The sequence below is a fragment of the Erythrolamprus reginae genome, chromosome 2, assembly GCF_031021105.1.
Source record: "Erythrolamprus reginae isolate rEryReg1 chromosome 2, rEryReg1.hap1, whole genome shotgun sequence".
Classification (NCBI taxonomy): Eukaryota; Metazoa; Chordata; class Lepidosauria; order Squamata; family Dipsadidae; genus Erythrolamprus; species Erythrolamprus reginae.
The window spans coordinates 215,232,475-215,254,326 of NC_091951.1; the positions used below are offsets into that span (position 1 = coordinate 215,232,475).

A 21,852-nucleotide genomic window follows, 5' to 3' on the forward strand; every position below is an offset into this window, starting at 1 on the left:
GCTAGTCCCGAAAAGATGTTTTCACATTCCTTTGCTTGGGGGGATTTGTGTTTCTTTGCAGTGGAAGACCTGGAACGTAATGATGGCTCTTCTGAGAAGCCTTACTTCATGTCATCTAACCTGAGAAAACTCCTGAAGAAGACTAATAAAGAGACAGATGCATGATTTGGCAAGCTTGTCTTTCTATGAAGCAAAATGAAATCTACCAACTTGACTTTGTCAAGTTAGAGCAGTATCTGCAAGGTTGCCATATCTGCTACCCCTAATAATGTATGCAACTAGGTGCAGATCTGAATTAAAATAATATGTTTAAAGATAAAAAACAATAAAAAACAATATCTGTTACTACTAGCTGTGTCATATAACTGTGTCTTGGCAAAATTAGACAACACTCTTCTTTTATGTTTTGGTTTTAGAGTGTAGAGGCTTTTCTTTTGCCTTATAAAGTAATAATTAGCCACATATTACAATAGTTTAGTTTAGGAATACACCATAATAAATCAGACTGAGATTTGTTAAGTCTGAGACCAGTTAAGAAAACCATCCATCCTATTGAACCTGGATTGTTTAAACATTGAATTAACAATTCTTGCTTGCTAATACAGTTAGGGTAAATTGTATAGACAGTACAAGTGATCCAATGAAGCTATATTTGATCCAGTTTTGTTATTAACCATGTGTTCCAAATGTTTTTTTTTCTTTTAATGGCATTTATTTCATATAATCATTGACTACTTAAAAGGTCACTATAAAGATCTCAATGATATTAAAGTTCATGGGACAATCCATTTTCTAAAATTTACTGCACTGCCACTCCACATCCCCAAGACAATTTAATAATGACACCAAGCACAATTAATAAATAGTAAATCCAGGCAAGAAAAGTATACCCTAGGAAAATATTGTTAAAATTGAGAAGGAAAGTTTTGTATTTTTAATGAAAAATTGTCAAAATCATGTAAGACATAACATTAGTATGAAATATGAAATAAATCAATATATGACAAGAAGGGGACCATAATAATAGAAAAAGTTCAAAATTATGTACTGTATACTCAGGTTTATAATTTCTTCTAAAAAGCCATGTATTTTTAAGCTGCCCAAGTAAATTTAGCTTAAGTTTTGCTTTTTTATATTTTATTTCCTATTTTGCTGTATTTCTCACAGAAAATACAAAATATTAAGCATTTTGTTTTGTAAATTTGTTTAGCATCCCTTTTAAATTAAACACAGTACTATAATAAATATAGATGGCTACAAATTGCCATTTAAAGGTTTATCTCTTCTGTCTGTCTCTAAATCTGGTCTTCTAAGATTGTGGAAGTTTTAAAGATTGTCTTTCAAAATTATTTCTTTTAACTGAAACCTAATACAGTGTTCCCTCGATTTTCGCGGGTTCGAACTTCGCAAATAGCCTATACCACGGTTTTTCAAAAAATATTAATTAAAAAATACTTCGTGGTTTTTTTTCCTATACCACGGTTTTTCCCACCCGATGACATCATATGTCATCGCCAAACTAATAATTTTTGCAAATAAATAACAAAAAAAATAATTATTGTTAATAAATAATTATGTTTATAAATATCAGGATCACTAAGTGTCTTATTCAATGGTGAGTAAATGGTTGTTAAGGGAATGGGAAATGGTAATTTAAGGGTTTAAAGTGTTAAGGGAAGGCTTGTGATACTGTCCATAGCCAAAAATGGTGTATTTACTTCCGCATCTCTACTTCACGGAAATTCGACTTTCGCGGGCGATCTCGGAACGCATCCCCCATGGAAATCGAGGGAACACTGTATGTATTTCTTGCAAAATAGGCAAGGTGTATCAGATAAGTGGCATAATTGTCATTTCAGGAACTCAAACATACAATAATCTTTGTGTAAAATAAACACATTAGCAAACTTCATAAAAACTCCCACAAAACTCTGCTTATATTTAGCCAGTTGTGGTATGAGGTCTAGGTGCTATTAGTAAACCAAGGAACTAGCTTTCTTTTAAACAACTGTTAGGAAATATTATACACCATTGTTGAATTTATTAAAGCTAAACATCTCTGTGCAGAGATGTTCAAGAACTAAATGATTTTCTTCTGATACCATTCTTCTGACTGCATTCTCTGTGACTCCTGTACAAGCATTTCATAATATAATAGAGGATGAGATTGGCACAGACTGGGTTTTGGATGAAATACCTGGTAGGCTTAATCAAATTTCAATTATGGAAATCATATTTAAGCCCATTTATGCACATGAACACAGACAGCAGATGTTGATACTGTGTATTTGGAGTTAAGTACTGTACAGATGTGTGCTAAGGCGATGCTTGTAAAGTTTGGGCATCTATCTACTTTTATTTCTCCCTGTATATATCAGTGAAGCAGCATTGAGATCATACTTGTCCAAAATTTTGGCTTGCCTGGGCTACATTGAATGAAGAGCAATTGTTCTGGGCAGCATATGAAATATATAATATAGTCAATAATATATAAATAACAAACTTGCTTTTTTATATTTTTTATTATCTTGGCTGGCTTGCCCTGCCCCCAAACCAGTCCTCTGGTTGCCGCTCCTTGAAAGAATCTTCTGCGCATACACAGAGGCTTCTGTGCATGCACAGAAAGTCATGTGCACAATGTGATGAGGGCACGCGCACCAGCAAAGCAAATGGGCATGCACAAAACACGCACTTCTGATGTCATGCGAACTGGTAGGGAAGGTAAGTAGAACCCCATCCCTGAATCCTAGTTAGCCTTTTCATGAAGTCACTCACATTGTTGTAATGTGTGTACTACCGATAAGGAAAGATTCTGAGTACATGTATGAATGATTTATTGCACTGGCTGCCGATCAGTTTCCGGTCACAATTCAAAGTGTTGATTATGACCTATAAAGTCCTACCTGCATCGGACCAGAATACCTTCGGGACCGCCTTCTGCTGCACGAATGCCAGCGACCGATTAGGTCCCACAGGGTTGGCTTTCTCCGGGTCCTGTCGACTAAGCAATGCCGTCTGGCAGGACTCAGGGGAAGAGCCTTCTCTGTGGCGGAGATCAGGATTGCCCCCACCCTCCTTGCTTTTCACAAGCTCCTGAAAACCCACCTATGTCACCAGGCATGGGGGAACTGATATACCCCTTATCTACTATGGTTTTATATATGGTTTGTTTGGGTTGTGTGATTACAGTATTTTGATAATAAGGGTTTTAAAATTGTTTTTTAAACATTGGATTTGTACACTATGTATTGTTGTGAGCTGCTCCGAGTCCTCGGAGAGGGGTGGCATACAAATCTAATAAATTATTATTATTATTATTATTACTATTATTACTATTATTACTATTATTATTATTATTATTATTAGTGGTGGTAATACCAGGTAGAACATTAGTGAGTATAAGGAATGTAGTGGAGTCTTGGAACAAACAATAAGGATGTAAAGTTCCTGATGTGAATGGGGCAAGTTGTATCATACACATGAATTCTGAATAAACACATTGGGTATAAAGAGAAGACTGAAATGAACTCAGAGCCTGATCACCTATGTTGAATGAGTAGCCTAGTTGGGCAGCAATATTTGCAGCAATTTGAGTAGCCTTGTTGGACACAGAAACCTGAACAGCTTTGTTGGGCAAATCTTATTAACATAGAAACATAGAAGTCTGACGGCAGAAAAAGACCTCATGGTCCATCTAGTCTGCCCTTATACTATTTTCTGTATTTTATCTTAGGATGGATATATGTTTATCCCAGGCATGTTTAAATTCAGTTACTGTGGATTTATCTACCACGTCTGCTGGAAGTTTGTTCCAAGGATCTACTACTCTTTCAGTAAAATAATATTTTCTCATGTTGCTTTTGATCTTTCCCCCAACTAACTTCAGATTGTGTCCCCTTGTTCTTGTGTTCACTTTCCTATTAAAAACACTTCCCTCCTGGACCTTATTTAACCCTTTAATATATTTAAATGTTTTGATCATGTCCCCCCTTTTCTTTCTGTCCTCCAGACCAGAGGTCCCCAACCGCCGGTCCGCGGACCAGGACCGGGCCGTTGGGGGTTTTCAGCCGGTCCGCGGCGCCGCTGCCCTCCCGGCAGAGAACATTATGCAGGACGGGGTGGGGCGTCGGGCGGTGACGCAGCCCTCCACACTTCTCCACAGGGCGGGGAGAATCAGGAGGCTCCTTTGGCGGCTGAGGGCTGCCTGGCTTTGTGATTTTGGCTGGGGGGGAGTTAGGAAGGTCCTACTTCTCCCCCCCCCAGCCAAAAATTCAAAGCCTATCTGCTGGATACGAGCGATGAGTGGGACAGAGCGGCACGGAAGCCTCTTGCAGCAGCTGCCACAGCCACCGGCTTCGGCGCCGCTCGTCCCGCCCATCGCCCGTATCCAGCAGAAGCTGCTGCCCGAGTGCTCTTGGCCGGCGGGATTCAAAGTGCTGGGGTGGGGGGTGTCCTGACAGCCCCCCCACCCCAGTGCTTCGCCTCCCGCTGGGACACCCCCCACCCCAGCACTTTAAATCCCGCCGGCCAAGAGCACTCGGGCAGCAGCTTCTGCCAGACACGGGCAATGAGCGGGACGAGCGGCGCCGAAGCCGGTGGTTGTGGCAGCTGCTGCAAGAGGCTTCCGCGCCGCTCTGTCCCACTCATCGCCCGTATCTAGCAGATAGGCTTTGAATTTTTGGCTGGGGGGGGAGAAGTAGGACCTTCCTAACTCCCCCCCCCCCCCGCCAAAATCACAAAGCCAGGCAGCCCCCAGCCGCCAAAGGAGCCTCCTGATTCTCCCCGCCCTGTGGAGAAGTGTGGAGGGCTGCGTCACTAAGCTCCACCCCTCCATAACCCCACCCCCATATGACCAAAGCCCCCCCCCCACCGGGCCGTGGAAAACTCGTCTAACTTAAAGCCGGTCCCTGGTGCTAAAAAGGTTGGGGACCTCTGCTCCAGACTATACAGATTGAGTTCATTAAGTCTTTCCTGATACGTTTTATGCTTAAGACCTTCCACCATTCTTGTAGCCCGTCTTTGGACCCGTTCAATTTTGTCAATATCTTTTTGTAGGTGAGGTCTCCAGAACTGAACACAGTATTCCAAATGTGGTCTCACCAGCATTCTATATAGTGGAATCATAATCTCCCTCTTCCTGCTTGTTCCTCTAGCTATGCAGCCAAGCATCCTACTTGCTTTCCCTACCGCCTGACTGCACTGTTCACCCATTTTGAGACTGTCAGAAATCACTACCCCTAAATCCTTTTTTTTTAAAGTATTTGCCAACACTGAACTGCCAATACAATACTCAGATTGAGGATTCCTTTTCCCCAAGTGCATTATTTTACATTTGGAAACATTAAACTGCAGTTTCCATTGCTTAGACCATTTATCTAGTAAAGCTAAATCATTTACCATATTACAGACGCCTCCAGGAATATCAACCCTATTGCACACTTTAGAGTCATCGGCAAATAGGCAAACCTTCCCTACCAAACCTTCCCCTATGTCACTCACAAATATATTAAAAAGAATAGGACCCAGAACAGACCCTTGTGGCACACCGCTTGTAACCTGACTCTGCTCAGAATACTCGCCATTAACAATAACTCTCTGATGTCTATGCTTCAGCCAGCTGCAAATACACTGAACTATCCAGGGATTAAGTCCAATCTTCACTAATTTATCTATCAGCTCTGTATGTGGAACCGTATCAAAGGCTTTGCTGAAGTCCAGGTAGGCAATATCCACGGTACCACCTTCATCCAACACCTTTGTGACATAGTCAAAGAAATCAATGAGATTAGTCTGACATGATTTGCCTTCAGTAAAGCCATGCTGATTTGGGTCCGATAAGTTATTGTTTTTTAGGTGCTGATTTATCCTCTTTTTGAGTAGAGTCTCCATCATTTTAACTACAACTGATGTCAAGCTAACTGGCCTGTAGTTACCAGCTTCTTCTCTACTGCCCTTCTTGTGAATAGGCACAACACTGGCCATTCTCCAATCCTCAGGAACTTCTCCTGTTAACAAGGATTGGTTAAACAAATCAGTCAGGGGGGTAGTAATGACAGATCTGAGTTCTTTAAGAACTCTGGGGTGTAGTAAGATAACTTTGAAATTAGACAAGTACTGTATATGTAGTTCCCTTAACCATTGATTATACAATATAGCCTCCAATTGTCAACCCTGAAGCTGACCTAATTGGCCATTTTATTTTCTGTAGCATTTTTCTAAGGAGGTTTCTTTTTGTATTGCTTCAGGGGTGACACAGCTTGGGGCTAAGGGGCCAGGAAGTGGGGTGCAGAGATAGCTGGGGGTGTTGTAGCCAAAATAAAATTTCCCTTGGGAATCAAGGACATCTATGCAGGGGTAAAAAAGGTGGAAACTGAGGTAACCTAGCAACTGGACTATATGCTAATTGGACCATGTGACTGGAGACTGGGGGGGAGTGACAAAGTTTTACTTTTAATTGGATGAAAAGCCGGCGGGAACTTAGAGACAGTTTTCCACTAAGTCTGCCAATTTGATATGTCAATAATCAAATTGGCAATAATAATAAAATTTGAGGAATATGCCTGCATTGGAGTACTAGTTGGGGATGTATTACTTGGAACCTTGACAACTGGCCTGTTATGATTTGAGTGGAAGAGGAACCCCGGACAACCCCCTTCAAATTGATTTAGAGGAGAAGGGAAGGGATGAGCAGCTCAGGCAACTCGAAGCACAGGTCACAGCCCTGAGGAAAAAGAAAGGGAAGAAGCTAAGACACAGATGTGAAGAAACTAATGAAATGAAAAACTTAATGACACTCTTTTTTTGTAATGTTTCTTTTTTGTGAAGTTTATCTTTTCTCTATTTTCTTTATTTTTTGTGTCAGGTTTTCCTTCCCCTCATTATGGGTGAAGGAAAATAGTATAATATAAGTATAATACAAGAAGAGCTGAATGTTAAGGGGGGAACTGAGAAGAGGAGCTGGGATGGGGGACTTTTAAAAAATATATATTTGACTCAGGGCAGCCTGGCTCACATGAGCCACTACATGCTCCAGTGCCTGCGCAAAGACCCCAGGGTAGCCTGCATCGTCACCTCTGTCAGTTACTGGGTGGCCACCCTGCTGGATCCTCATTATAAGGACAACATCTTCAGAGTCTTCGGAGAGGGGTGGCATACAAATCTAATAAATAATAATAATAATAATAATAATAATTATTATTATTATTATTATTATTATTATTATTATTATTATCATCACCTCCTTGATTCCAGCACTTGAGTGGGAGTGCAAAATGAGAGAGTACAAGCATGCGTTCGTGGATACACTAGTGGCAGAGTTCCCACAGGAATTGGAGGGCTCAGTGGTAGCACATGGAGTAGGAGTAGGACACAGTCACCAACCCAGCAGGGGCACTGGGCAGCACCTCGCAGGGGAGGGTGAACATGGCCACAATGTGGGAAAACCTATTCCATCGTCCCACACAAACCTCACCATCGGATGTGATAGGCCATAATACCAGAAGGCAGAATGTGACATGCATGGTAGATGACTACCTGTCCACGCGTCTCATGGTACTTAGCGATGCCTCCACCCCCTTCACTTTTGGGGTAGGTAAATTGGACACGTGGCCAGAGCTTGCCCTGTATGCCCTGGAAATGCTGGCCTGCCCTGTGGCAAGTGTCCTGTTCGAGCATGTGTTCAGCACTGGAGGAGATGACATCACTGACAAAAGAATCCACCTATCCACAGACAACGTGGGCATACTTACATTCCTTAAGATGAACCAGGCATGGATCCCATGGGACTTGGCTGTGCCACCACCTGAGTGAGTGGTTAGAGTATTTGCTACCACCATCACTACCACCTCCCCCCCAACAGCTGTAAAATTCATGTATGTATGTATATATCCAGGTGTATTTTTAAGAAAATATTTGTGTCTGTTCTGTGTTCAAATCCTGTCAATGGTATAACTGGAGGTCCCCATCAATAAAATTATTTTTGGCACATATGGTTTGTGAGAGCCTAAATGCATGTTCCTTGCATGGGGTGTCACCTTGTGAAAATCTGAGATATCCAGGTTTATTTTTATGGAAATATTTGTGTGTGTCCCGAGTTCGAATCCTATCAAGTGGCAGAACTGTGCAGCTGGCCGGGAAAACAATTGTTGTTGGCACAGATGGTTCCTGGGAGCCTAAATGCATGTTCCTTGCAAGGGGTGTCACCTTGTGAAAATCTGAGATAACCAGGTTTATTTTTATGGAAATATTTGTGTGTGTCCTGAGTTTGAATCCTTTCAATGGCAGAACTGTGCAGCTGGATGGGAAAACAATTGTTTTTGGCACAGATGGTTCTTGGGAGCCTAAGTGCATGTTCCTTGTAAGGGGTGTCACCTTGTGAAAATCTGAGATATCCAGGTTTATTTTTATGGAAATATTTGTGTGTGTCCTGGGTTCGAATCCTGTCAATGACAGAACTGTGCAGCTGACCACAAAAAAATTATTTTAAAAAAATCAAATTATTTTTATGGAAAAGGCATGGCTGCGGTGTCCAAGCCTTTTCCGTAAAAAGGAGACAGGCGGCCGCGGGCTGCCCTAGGCAATGGGCGCAACAGGGAGGGGAGAGCCGCACCGCCTCCAAGCCCAAAATTTCCCCACCTGGGGAATGGCGTTTCAAGCAAAAGGAGGTGGGGAATCCCACGATGGGACTTTGACATCACCAAGACTCCTTCCTGGCCCATGGCTTTATTTCCTCCTCAACTCCCCGTTTCGGCCAGCCTGGAAGGAGTCTCCATGACATCAAAGCTCCGCCCCTGGAATCCCATCATGGGATTCGCCACCTCCTTTTGCTTGTAGTGTTGAAAGTCGCGTTATTTGGGTGGATCTTAGTGTGGCTTAGGTTGAGACTGAAGTTTATCATGCTGTGGTCACTGTTGGAAAAAGGTTCTTTTATTTCTAAGCCATATATTGTACTTTTGCTGTTGCAGAAGATGAGATCCAGACAGTTATCTAATCTAGCATTGTTAGTTACTAGTTGGTCAAGTCCCAGGCTGGTGACTGTGTTATATATAGTAGAGTGGATAGGTTCCCTGCTACATTCATTTAATGTCCAGTTAATGTGTGGTAGGTTGAGGTCACCAAGAAAAATGATGGGGTGTGGGCAGTGGGTAGCGCACGTTAGTAGAGCTGATAATTTGTTTGCATGTGTGATGTCATAATCAGGAGCTCTCTAGCAGAGTAAGAAGTGAATTGTGGTATTTAGGGATAAATAGAAACATAGAAAACTGACGGCAGAAAAAGACCTCATGATCCATCTAGTCTGCCCTTAAACTATTTTTTGTATTTTATCTTAGGATGGATATATGTTTATCCAGGCATGTTTAAATTCAGTTACTGTGGATTTACCAACCACGTCTGCTGGATCCTGCACAACTTTGATGTTTTTTAGTTTCAGAGATTTTTTGTAAAATATAGCTACCCCACCTCCTCTGCGGGATTTGCCATTGTAACGAGACAAGATAGTTCCTTGTTGTAATAATGGAGTCTGGGTAGGATGCATTAAGCCATGTTTCACAAAGATAATATCAAAGACTGAGGAGTCAAGGAGGAGGAATTCTGACATCTTTTTGACTATACTTCTCGCATTTAATAATTTGCATTTATGCATTTGAGATTTGCTTTGTATTGGGAGTAGGTTTTGGGTTGGTAAGGGGCGCACTTTCCTAGTCTTCGTTTGTGGTGTTAGGGATGACATTTTGTTTTGGTTGTTGTGGTTCTGATTGGTAGGTGTCTGGACTACACAGCCTTCAGTCTATCCCGCATATTTTACTTTTTAAAAGTTTGTTAGTTCTTACACTTTAAACTCTAAACTTTGATTACGGAAACATTTTTAATACAGTCTCCGAAGATGAGTTTAGAAGTATCAAAGGTACAAAAAGTTGCTGCTTGCTAATCGACCAGCATACTAAAGGAAGTTGTATTCTCTATGTTCATTACCTTTCGCTTCCCAGTAAATTTCAGGTTAATGCTTTTAACTGTGAAGGCTCTTTCATGAGGGAGACTGAATAGTATTCCCTCCAATTAGACTGTCTACCAGTTAACGCGCACAAGCTCGCGACGAACGCGTCACATCTAATCTTTTTACTCGCTTTGTCACCGTTTCTCTTTGCATCAAAGTAACTTAGGGAAAAGACCACCCAGCATTCAGCACAGAATGCTTGAAATCAGCGCAGCCCTACATCAGTACAATCACGTTTCAAAACGAGAAATAAAATGGAGGCAGAAAAGAGGGCGGAGAAAAAAGGAGAAACGCTCTCTCTTAACCCTCTAACCCTCTGCGAGATTTACTTCCCGCCTCCTCTCTCCGCTCTCATTGGAGAAAAAGATTCTCTCCGGATCACGTGGGCGAACAATCTCACTTTCTCCTTGCTACCCCTCCCCCCACGCTGCAGTTAGAACCGAACGAAATCGACGTTGTCGCCGCTTCTGCTGTCGCCGAACGGCTGATCCAAGAAACGCTTTGCGTGGAGATACTACCGGTCACCCTCGACGGGCCCTGCCCGGTCGGTAAGTAGATTACCACGTAGCGAAGCAGCGCTAACTCCAAGGATTCGCTCAGGGGAATAGCTTGCTCGGACCCTCCGTGAAACACGCGTGTCAGTGGGGTGGCGTAGCGGATGGATGGATGGGTCTACGGGTCGCGGAGAACCGCCTCCCCTCCTTGGCTCCGCACCCGCGCGCGCTCCATTGTGTGGAGGAAACAAAATGGCGGCGGATGGGCCAGGAGACGAGAGGTGGTTGAGCGAGCGGGGAGGATAGTAATGGCGCGTGAGCGACTGAAGGGGAAGCGGGCAATATTTGGAACTAGGCGCGCTTATTTGGTCTCCAGGTCTTCCAAAACTTGAATCGGTGTTGGAATGGAATCTCACAATGGCGCCTTTGCGATGTCTCATTACCGCAGCCTCCTCTCTTCCCTCCCGGACATCTTTCTCCGGGGTGCTGCTTTTGCTCTCAAGTTTCCCTGAAGGAAAAGAGTGGTTTATGGTTTAGAGTTGGTTTAGGTATCTGGAAAGAGTGGGTTTCTTTCCAGATACTGATGATTTAATCGACCCTCTAGTTTCGTATATTTGCTCTTCTGCGGTTTGTTGCTTCCCGCCTTCCTTGGAAGCCTTTGCCTTTCTGTGGAGAGTACGCGGTATTTTCTCGACTCCATATCTAGTAAAGTTCCCATTGTGTGTCCTTTGCCATCCTCCTTATGAGAAGCCACTTGTATAGATTTAAGGCTCCAAACACGTGGGGAAAAATTGCTGCATGAACTTGTCACCTTTTCTCTTGAGGATACATAATCTAGGCCCTGGCGGATGTATAACGGCTGGCAGGAATAATCATTTTAAATCGGAAGGTTTTGCCAGTAAGGCCAGCTCCCTCGTGGGGTAACGACAGGGTTCGAATTTCGTCTTGCACAATGTTTGCTGATAATTATCAATCGAATGATAAGGCAGATTGTTTCGGGCTTGTTAATATATATGGTGTGAGATTTTAATATGGTATGAGATTAATATAGTGAATATTTTCTCAGTTTACAAATTGTATACTCCAAGGTATCAAAAGTTGAGACTAAACTGAGGATATAGTGGCTGTGTTTGATCTTCATAAATTCAGTGTGTTTTGTTGAAGTAAGTATATATTGAATTGTATGGCAGAAATTCAATTATTTGGGGATGCAATCATTAGTAAACTCCATATTTTAAATAGTTCTGTACTACTTGGTCAAGAGTTCTGTTAGAAACCACTCTACTTTTAGGTTGATGTGCAGTCATATTTTTAAGGAATATAACTGTTTGATTCTCTATCAAACCTTCTTGTTCAATGAAATTGACGGGGTTGTTTTTTAAATCATTTCAGAGTACCTGAAAACACTGCTGGTACAGCTTAGAAGAAATATTTTCTTTGGAGAAAATTCATCAAGAATCTGAAGCAAAATGGTAAGAATTTGCCATTCATAAATGAAATGAAATGCCATGTATTTTTGTTTTACTTATTTTATGTTTTAAATTTCAGCGGCCAATGCGCATTTTTGTAAATGATGACCGCCATGTAATGGCAAAGCATTCTGCTGTTTATCCAACTCAAGAAGAACTGACGGCAGTTCAAAACATGGTCTCTCACACTGAACGTGCTCTCAAAGCTGTTTCTGACTGGATTAATGAGCAGGAGAAAGGTAATGAGCAATCAGAACCTGACACCATGGAGACTGTACCTGAAGAAGAGAACAAAGAAGGAAGGTATGTAACTAATCATAACTTGCTCTTTACAACTTTTGAAAATAATTTTCTTCTGCTTGACATGCCAGTGGCCATATTGCCATTTACATTAATTTTTAAAATAATTTTATTGAACATTACAATTTAAAAAGATAAAGACTAATAAAAATACTAAATACTAAAAAGAGAAGAAAGGGAAAAAGAAAAATATAAAAAAAGAAATATTAAAAAGTTGACTTTCTCCATATAAACGATTTTAATGGCTGATCTTCATTTAACATACAACAAATGATTTTTTTTCCATATTTCATCTCACATCTAGAAATAAAGCCTTGTCAAGCAATCCTAGTTTAGCAATCTTAATCTTTAATCACCTCAAATAATATTCTAGAGCTTGATTTCTTTTTTTCTTTGTCCTTTCTCAAAAAATTGTTCCAAGCCTTAAGAGAGGTCTATTATAAAAGCCACTCTTTTACTTTGTTAAGACATTAGCTAGTTTCATATGGATATACAGTGCATCTCCTTTCACATCTATGGCAGATACTCTTAAAATTAAAATCCCTTATTCATAAATATCCTTCAATACATCCAGTGTTTGTTTTGTTCCATTTTGCATTGGAAATCAAATCTGAGTGCTCATTTCCTTTAATATATTCAATACCATTGCCTGCCTAAATGCAGGACTGTTATTTTTCTCCTAAGGATGAATCTTGAGGTATGCTTCCCTCCATATAGATATAGTTTCATTAAGAACTAGATGCTGGATGTGGTTGGTCAGCCAATTCTAAATCCATCTGGTGGTGGTCTATCCTAGTAGTGGGTTTTGCTTACCTTTGCTACCGGTTTGAGAACTTGTGCACACCAAACATAGTGCAGAGCGTTTCTGATGGTGGGTGAGCAGAGCCTCCCACCGCTGGTACCAGTGAACTGGTAGCAACCCACTGCTGGTTTATCCCAATTTTTTCTAACTTAGAAGTAGTAGATTGTGATCTATTTTATCAAATGTCTTACCATTTCAATTCAATTTATTTTTTATTTATTTGATTTTTTTTTTTTTATGCCGCCCTTCTCCTTAGACTCAGTTATATAGATAGACCAGAACAAATAAAAACACTTGGTAAATATACAATTAAGAATTCTAGTATAAAATAATAAATAACAAGCTAAAATCTATAATAAAATACAGTGTCAATTGTACATGGTCTAACTATACTAATATTATGATCCATAAACTGTGTACCTCATAGTCAGTTTAATACTAATGTCTTATTGAAGTCCAAGTATATCACCATATTTTTCAGTGTATAAGACGCGCATTAATTTTGGGGGAGGAAAACAAAAAAAATTCTGCCTCTGCATACCAGCATCCATCGGCTTCAGCACGTTATCACAGCCTGATTCAGAACAAGTCGCTGATTAGTGGATGGATTGGCCTCCAGGAATACTCCCAATCAACTGTTACAGAATGCAGGGATTGCCACAGACCATCATCACCTCTGCCTCATGTTTTCAGCCTTCGTGTGTTACGTTTTTGGCCTCCGAACAGACTTTAGACCCATTCCAGGCTGTGGGGATCACCACAGCACATTGCAACTTCCATGTGTTGCATTTTTGGCCTACGTATCATATTTTTGGGCTGTTCCAGATGGGGATCTCTTGCCACTGCCTATCCCCAACTGGAACCGCCCCAAAATGCGGTTGATCCAGTTGATTTGTACTTATCCAGGGTGAATAGATACTCTTACTATTTTCTCTCTTATTTTATGTACCTGTTCTATCTCCCATTTGCAGTGTTATCTTGCTTTTCCTTTACTGCTTGTTTGAGAGGAAAGTTTTCTTATTCTGCATGAGAGAGTAAAGGATATTTTGGGGAAAAACAAACTCCAAAATCCAAGCATGAAAAGGAATACTTGGTGCGAGATGTTGGTAGAATACTAATAAGAAATTAGTATATGGACAAAGTCATTGTGTTTATGTGAATACATCTGAGATTATAATTAATGGATGGAAAAATAATTACATAAAGGCTGAAAGAAGGTTGAAACAAAAGAACGTTGAAAACAATTGTTCATTTGGCTCTATCTTACCAGCTTCTATGAGGAAGGTTACTTATCCTCAAAAACTACCTTCTAGAGCAGACCTGGGCAAGGGGTGACCCACGGGACGCATGCGGGACGCCCGCTGTCTGACCGGCCCACCCGCTATCAGTGGCCGCTCAGGCAAAGTGCTGGGTTTTCCACCCCCGCGTAATGGAGCCGGCACTGTTTAGCTGATATGCCTCAGGGTGACCGTCTGCGCCCCACCATGGGGGGAGGAGGAAGCTAAGCACTGTGAGCTTTAAAGAGAAAGGTGGAGGGAGGGCGAGGCAAGAGTTCCAGTTTGGCCAGCGCTGCAGGAGTGTGTGTGTGTGTGTGTATTCTGTGGGGGGAAAGGGGTGATCACTCCCATTGCCCGGTGAAGGCGCTGCCCAAACTGGATCTCTTGCTTCAGCCTCACTCAGTCTTTCTTTTTAAAGCTTGCACTCAGCCTCCCCCCCCCCAGCAAGAAAACGGCTCTTTGCCTGTCACCACAGCCGCACCCCCCACCCAAAATTAAGGTGAGAAAAATGAGAGCAAAAAGGGAGGAGGAACAAATGAGAGAGAGAAGGGGGGGGAGGCAGAAATACACAGAGACCTGGAGGGAAAGAATGAGAGAGGGAAAAGAGAAAGAAAGGGGAGGGAATGAAGTGGAGAGGAAGGAGGGAGGGAGGGAAAGAAAGAAGGAAGGAAGAATGAAATGAATAGAGGGACAGGAAGGAAGAACCTTTGGGGGGGGTAATTTTTTAAATTTTTCTCAACATACTTTCAAACAATACAGTGTGTCATCTAATTTTCCATGAATAAAATGCCGTATTTTGTTAGTAACTAATAAAGGGTTGCAAAAGTTTATTTTTCTAATTTTGTCATCTAGTTACATTTTCTTTTAATTAAATTCCCTCCTTAATGTTCCTTCAAAAATTACAACACCAATTATATTTCTAACTTATTAACCATTATGCCAAAGTGCTTCCTTCTTTCTTTATACATTTTTCTATAAGCCAAGAAAACCTTGTATAGCCAATGAGATGTTAACAAAAGAAAATTAAAAACAAAACATAAACATATATGATTTTTTTACTTTAAAATAAGGTATGTGCAGTGTGCATAGGGATTTGTTCATAGTTTTTTTTTTTTATAGTCCGGCCCTCCAACAGTCCGAGGGATAGTGAACTGGCCCCCTGTGTAAAAAGTTTGGGGATCCCTGATATAAGGCTTTTATCTTGAACGGGAGGTTGGACTAGAAAGATCTCTGAAGTCCCTTCCAACTCTATGATTCATGATGGGTTGCAATATTATGAATGAAAATTATGTTCCTCGGAGGCTGACATTAAAATTCCCCTAGGTAGAGGTACAGTGGTACCTCATGATACAAACCCCTCATCATACGAACTTTTCGAGATGAATCCAGGGTTCAGAATTTTTTTGCCTCTTCTTACAAACTTTTCACCTTACGAACCTGCCAAGCCGCCACTGAGATTCCCCGCCTCCGGACTTTCGTTGCAAGCCACGCGCAGGTTTTTGTGATCCTGGGATCCCCTGAGGCTCCCCTCCATGGGAAACCCCACCTCCTGACTTCTGCGTTTTTGCAATGCGGGGAATCAATCCCAGGAGGGGAATCCCAGGATCGCAAAAACGGGCGCTCAGCTGGGCAGAGTTAGGGGGACAAAAACAGGAAGAAAAGACTCATGGAGCTCAAGGGAGGAGAAAGGTGTGGGGGAGGTGAGGAGAGAGGTGGACAAAAACGGGAAGAAAAGGCTCATGGAGTTCAAGGGAGGAGAAAGGTGGGGAGATGAGGAGAGACGGGTGGACAAAAACGGGAAGAAAAGACTCATGCAGCTCAAGGGAGGAGAAAGGTGGGGGAGATGAGGAGAGAGAGGGGCAAAAACAGGAGGGGGAAAGGCTCATGGAGCTCAAGGGAGGAGAAAGGTGTGGGGGAGGTGAGGAGAGAGGTGGACAAAAACGGGAAGAAAAGGCTCATGGAGCTCAAGGGAGGAGAAAGGTGGGGAGGTGAGGAAAGAGGTGGACAAAAACGGGAAGAAAAGGCTCATGGAGTTCAAGGGAGGAGAAAGGTGTGGGGGAGATGAGAGAGAGGTGGGCAAAAACAGGAGGGAAAGGCTCATGGAGCTCAAGGGAGGAGAAAGGTGTGGGGGAGGTGAGGAGAGAGAAGTGGACAAAAACGGGAAGAAAAGGCTCATGGAGATCAAGGGAGGAGAAAGGTGTGGGGGAGATGAGGAGAGAGAAGTGGACAAAAACGGGAAGAAAAGGCTCATGGAGATCAAGGGAGGAGAAAGGTGTGGGGGAGATGAGGAGAGAGAAGTGGACAAAAACGGGAAGAAAAGGCTCATGGAGTTCAAGGGAGGAGAAAGGTGTGGGGGAGATGAGAGAGAGGTGGGCAAAAACAGGAGGGAAAGGCTCATGGAGCTCAAGGGAGGAGAAAGGTGTGGGGGAGGTGAGGAGAGAGAAGTGGACAAAAACGGGAAGAAAAGGCTCATGGAGATCAAGGGAGGAGAAAGGTGTGGGGGAGATGAGGAGAGGTGGGCAAAAACAGGAGGAAAAGGCTCATGGAGCTCAAGGGAGGAGAAAGGTGTGGGGGAGGTGAGGAGAGAGAAGTGGACAAAAACGGGAAGAAAAGGCTCATGGAGATCAAGGGAAGAGAAAGGTGTGGGGGAGGTGAGGAGAGGTGGACAAAAATGGGAAGAAAAGGCTCATGGAGCTCAAGAGAGAAGAAAGCTTTATCTGGCCGCTGCTTTTTTTTTTAAGCCTTAATATTTTAGATTCTTCTAATGGGCTTGCACGCATTATTGGCTTTTCCATTGATTCCTATTGGAAACATTGTTTCATCTTAACGAACTTTTCACCTTACGAACCTCGTCCCGGAACCAATTAAGTTCGTAAGACGAGGTATTACTGTATATCTAAAAATGACGTTACGGAAAAACTGCTAACATATTTAGTGAACAAAGGAAAATTGCTTTTGATTTTCAGAGTTAGATAAAAAGAACTAAACAAATTCCATGGAATATATAAATATGGTATCTTGTTTAGATATTTCTTTGGAGAGAAGTCATGGATCTCCTGTTGCAACATAAAATAATGTATTTTTAAAAAAATAAGCATTTCTTTTTTCAAGCAGCACTGGACAAATAAAACCTGTGCTAGAAATGAAACTTAAGTGTGCCTGACCATAGCTTCAAGCCATAATAAATATTAGTGCTGGAAATATTACATGATTATTCGACTTGAATATTATTGAACAATACAAAGCATTGCATAAACTTTCAGTTGTGTTTCTTTACAACATGGAAACATTCAACAGCTAGACAAAATAATTTTGCTATAATCCTTGTGCAGGATAATTAATAGAAAAAATAATTGGTTGATAATATATTGAGTCATGGTCTGATTCTAAATGAATGAGCTTTCAAGAACCAATACACACTTTAATATTACAGCTTTGCAGCTTAATCAACAGCATCTTTCCTGTTCATTGAAAGTTTGTCTGAACAACATATAAAGGAAGATTTGGTTTATTTTGGCAAACATGTATATTTATATATATTTATAGTGAGCAGAAGACTACAGAACACTTGACTAGGACACTTCGTGGAGTGATGCGTGTTGGTCTTGTAGCAAAAGGCCTCTTGTTGAAGGGAGATCTGGATCTTGAGCTGGTTCTGTTATGTAAAGAGAAACCTACTATTGGTCTTTTGGAAAAAGTAGCTGATAATCTCAGCACACAGCTTTCTGTGAGTATAAAAATAGGTTAATGTTTACTATCCTAATATTTTTAATATTTATTTATTTATGTATTTATTCAATTTTTATGCCGCCCTTCTCCTTAGACTCAGGGTGGCTTACAACATGTTAGCAATAGCACTTCTTAACAGAGTCAGCATATTGCCCCCACAATCCAGGTCCTCATTTTACCCACCTCAGAAGGATGGAAGGCTGAGTCAACCTTGAGCCGGTGATGAGATTTGAACCGCTGACCTTCAGATCTATAGTCAGCTTCAGTGGCCTGCAGTACAGCACTCTACCTGCTGCGCCACCCCGGCTCTATGTATATAACGAACTGTTGGTACTGTGTTACTGGACTAACTTTGAAGTTTGCTATTCCAGCAAGTTTGCAGTGTTCATATAGTTCATAAATTAGAACCTCTTTAAGGTGCTATGATGCCTCCTACAGCTATTTAGAGTACTCTTAGTAGTGTTGCAATGTCTTCATGATTAAAACTTTCTAGGCATTGAATAATTTACCGGGCATTTTTAAATATAGATAGTCCTCAATCTATGACCACAATTGAGCCCAAAATGTATGTTGCTAAGTGAAACATTTAAGTGAGTTTTGTCCCATTTTACAACTTTCTTGCCAGTTGTTAAGTGAATCTTCAGTTATAACACATTTAAGTGAAATTGGTTTCCCCATTGACTTCACTTTTAGAAGTTTGCAAAAGGGAATCACATGACCCATGGACATTGCAATCATGATAAATATGTCAGTTGCCAAGCATCTGAATTTTGATCACGTGACCATATGGAGGCTACATAAGTGTGAAAAACTCATGTCACCTTTTTCAGTGACATAACTTTGGACATCATTAAGTGAACTGTTGTGAGTCTAGGGCAGTGATGGCAAACCTTTTTTCCCATGGGTACCAAAGGTATGTGGGGACACATATCACATGTGCGCGAGTGCCCACGCCCATAATTCAATGCCTGGGGAGGATGAAAATGGCCTCCCACTCCCCCTGGAGGCCCTCTGAAGGCTAGAAATGGCCCATTTCCCAACTTCTGGTGGGCCCAGTAGACCTGTTTTTCAACCTCCCCAGGCTTTAGAGGTGCCCCTGGAGCCTGGAGAAGGCAGAAATGCCCTCCCCCATTCCCCTGAAGGCCCTCTGCAAGCCAAAAACGGACTCCCATAGCCTCCATGTGAGCTGAAAATCATCTGGTCAGCGTGCACATGCATGTTGGAGCTGAGCTAGGGCAATAGCTTGTGTGCCAGCAGATGTGGCCCTACTTGCCACCTCTGGCACCCATGCTATAGGTTCGCCATCACTGGTATACTCATGTTTACTGAAATTGTCTCCTTGTGTTATCTCCTGATAATTATGCAGATGTGATGCCATGTTATATTAAATACATGCATTTATTTATAATATGTATGCAAAATATCTGTATTTGTGCTTAACTATTTGGATATTTAAATCAGATCATTCAAGTTACTTGGCTTCAGTGTCTATAAATATCACTGTTAGCATTGTTTAGAACAATACATACTACAGAATAGTGTTAGATTGTTTGGGAAATACTCTTTCGTGGTTCTCAATAATGGTTTATTTACTACTGTGAATATAAATATAATGTAAATCAGCACTGTTAGCAGTTTTTTCCAAGTACAGTACCTCCTCCTCCTCAGTATTCATTCCATATCTGGAAGATACTAAAAAAACAGGAGAAAAGGTTTTAGTCTGTTTTTCAATGTTGGCCTGTCCTCAAAACCAATTGGTTTCTTGCTCCCTCCCAGGGAAACTTTTCTTACTAAGATGGTAATGTATGCTACTTTGTATACTACTACTTTGAAGATTTGGCTGCTATAGAAGGCGGACATCCCTATTGATCCTAAATTCAAGCTACCCTTGAAGAGTGTTTGGAGACTGCAAATAAATAGTCCAGAATGCTGCCGCGTGAACTGTCATGGGTCTCCAGTCACAATTCAAGATTTTGGTTATTATCTATAAAGCCCTCCATGGCTTAGGGCCGGATTATTTATACCTCCCAGAGACCAATAAGATCACACAAGGTTGGCCTCCTCCGGGTCCCGTTGAGTACGCAGTGCAGGCTGGCAGGACCACGGGGGTAGGCCTTCTCTGTGGCTGTCCTGGCTCTGGAACCATCTCCTCTCTCTTCCTCCTCCTCCCCCCCCCCCCAAATGTCCGTACTGCTCCCACCCTGCTGGCCTTCTGGCTACAAAGACCTGGATTTGCTGGCAGGCCTGGGGGCCATGATGTACTTTTTCTGTTATTGTAAGCCACCCTGAATCCTTCGGGATTGTGCAGCATAGAAGTCAAATAAATAAATAAATACATTACTATTGATTATATTAATTATTATGAAAGGACTGTTTTTGTCCATGAACGTTAATGTTTCGAAGGGACAAAAAGTTAAGAATATAAAGTATTTTCTTGTGTTTCAGACTATTACTGAAGACAAATATGAAATTATTCAATCTGTCAGTGATGCTGCAATTACAATTAAGAATACAAAAGAACCTCCACTGACACTTACTATTCACTTGACATCCCCTGTTGTCAGAGAAGAAATGGAAAAAATGTTAGCTGGAGGTATGGAAGACTGAAAATTGCTAGCAGCCCCAGAATGAGTTTTCAGACTGATTTTGCTTAATTATTATGGTGTACAATTTCTTGATTAGGCAGAGCAATTTCATGCAAGTCAATTTGTCACAATGTTGTACAGTTTCTTGATTACGATCACACAAGCTTCTAGAATTTGAATGACATTTCCAAATGAAATGCCTTTTTTAAACATTTAGACCTTTTGCTCTAGCCTTTCTGCAAGTGTATTGTTTCACTTGTGCATAATACTGTTTTTTTTAATTAAATGTGAATAATGATTATAGATTATACATGTGCAAAGCAAAATATTTTAAAATATTGGCATTTTACTTTTAAAAACTTGCATGTTCGTGAAATTGAGTGTATTACATAAAGCAGTTTGTGTTGCAGCAAAAATGATTATCTTTCCATGTTATTTCTCCTTAATTTTGGAGTATTCAATTGAATTTTAAAACACAATGCAGAGTTTTGAATTAAGATATATTTTTTTGTTTTATTTAAATAGGGGCTAATTCACATACATATATAATTATAGTCAATTTACACCTGAGTTACAGAAAGCAGTTCACATTAATATGTGATACTACAATATGTCTAGCATATTACGCAGTAGCTATTCTCATGCATGGCTTTCACACAATTTAATTGCTGGATCATATGAAGTAGAATTTACACTGACATTTTGATGTGTAATTTAACAATGTATTTACAACACCCAGGAGAGCAGTATGCTAAAACACTGACATCTTTTAAATGATTGAACTTGCTTTGTCTAAAACCCAGGCTTTTCCCCTACAGTTTTGCTGCAGCACAGACTTGTTATTTGTTCCCTGATTGTTTATGGTTTGATATCTGACACATCTACCAAGCCTTCTAGTTTGTCAATTTTAGGGACGCTGGACCTTTGACCAACAGGACACATTCTGTCATGGGCTGGGGCCAGGGCAGTCAAGCCTTGTGGGCGGAAAGGGTTCCTTGTAGAAAAGTTCTTAGTTATGTACCACTACTAGATTTAGAGTGGGAATCTAATTTTAACCTTCCATTTTGTTGGTTAGTCTAGTTATATAGTCTGGTTGCAATAGCTATCCTTTTCTGTAAGGTTTCTTTACCTGTATAAAAATGAGTTAATGCCTCACATTGTTCTCCTTAGTTGTGACTTCATAAGGATGAAAAAAAATAATG

The 21,852-nt window shown here is 41.2% G+C and overlaps 2 protein-coding genes across 14 annotated transcripts in view; both read left to right on the forward strand.

Annotated features, from left to right (window-relative positions):
* The window catches only part of SLC44A2 (solute carrier family 44 member 2 (CTL2 blood group)), a 237,509-nt gene extending 237,161 nt beyond the window's left edge, over positions 1 to 348 (forward strand). For both annotated transcript variants that reach the window (XM_070741790.1, XM_070741793.1), the window contains one exon: positions 62 to 348. In XM_070741790.1, the coding sequence (XP_070597891.1) occupies positions 62 to 165 (104 nt within the window). In that variant the 3' untranslated portion in view covers positions 166 to 348. The remainder of the gene's footprint in view (positions 1 to 61) is intronic.
* Positions 349 to 10,350: 10,002 nt separating this feature from the next.
* Positions 10,351 to 21,852, forward strand: part of ILF3 (interleukin enhancer binding factor 3) — a 44,807-nt gene continuing 33,305 nt past the window's right edge. For all 12 annotated transcript variants that reach the window (XR_011558200.1, XR_011558199.1, XR_011558201.1 and 9 more), the window contains exons 1-5: positions 10,351 to 10,542; positions 11,881 to 11,960; positions 12,037 to 12,260; positions 17,883 to 18,063; positions 20,511 to 20,658. Coding sequence is in view for 8 of the 12 variants with exons in the window: in XM_070741798.1 (XP_070597899.1) it covers positions 11,958 to 11,960; positions 12,037 to 12,260; positions 17,883 to 18,063; positions 20,511 to 20,658 (556 nt within the window). In the remaining 4 variants the exon portion in view is untranslated. The remainder of the gene's footprint in view (positions 10,543 to 11,880; positions 11,961 to 12,036; positions 12,261 to 17,882; positions 18,064 to 20,510; positions 20,659 to 21,852) is intronic.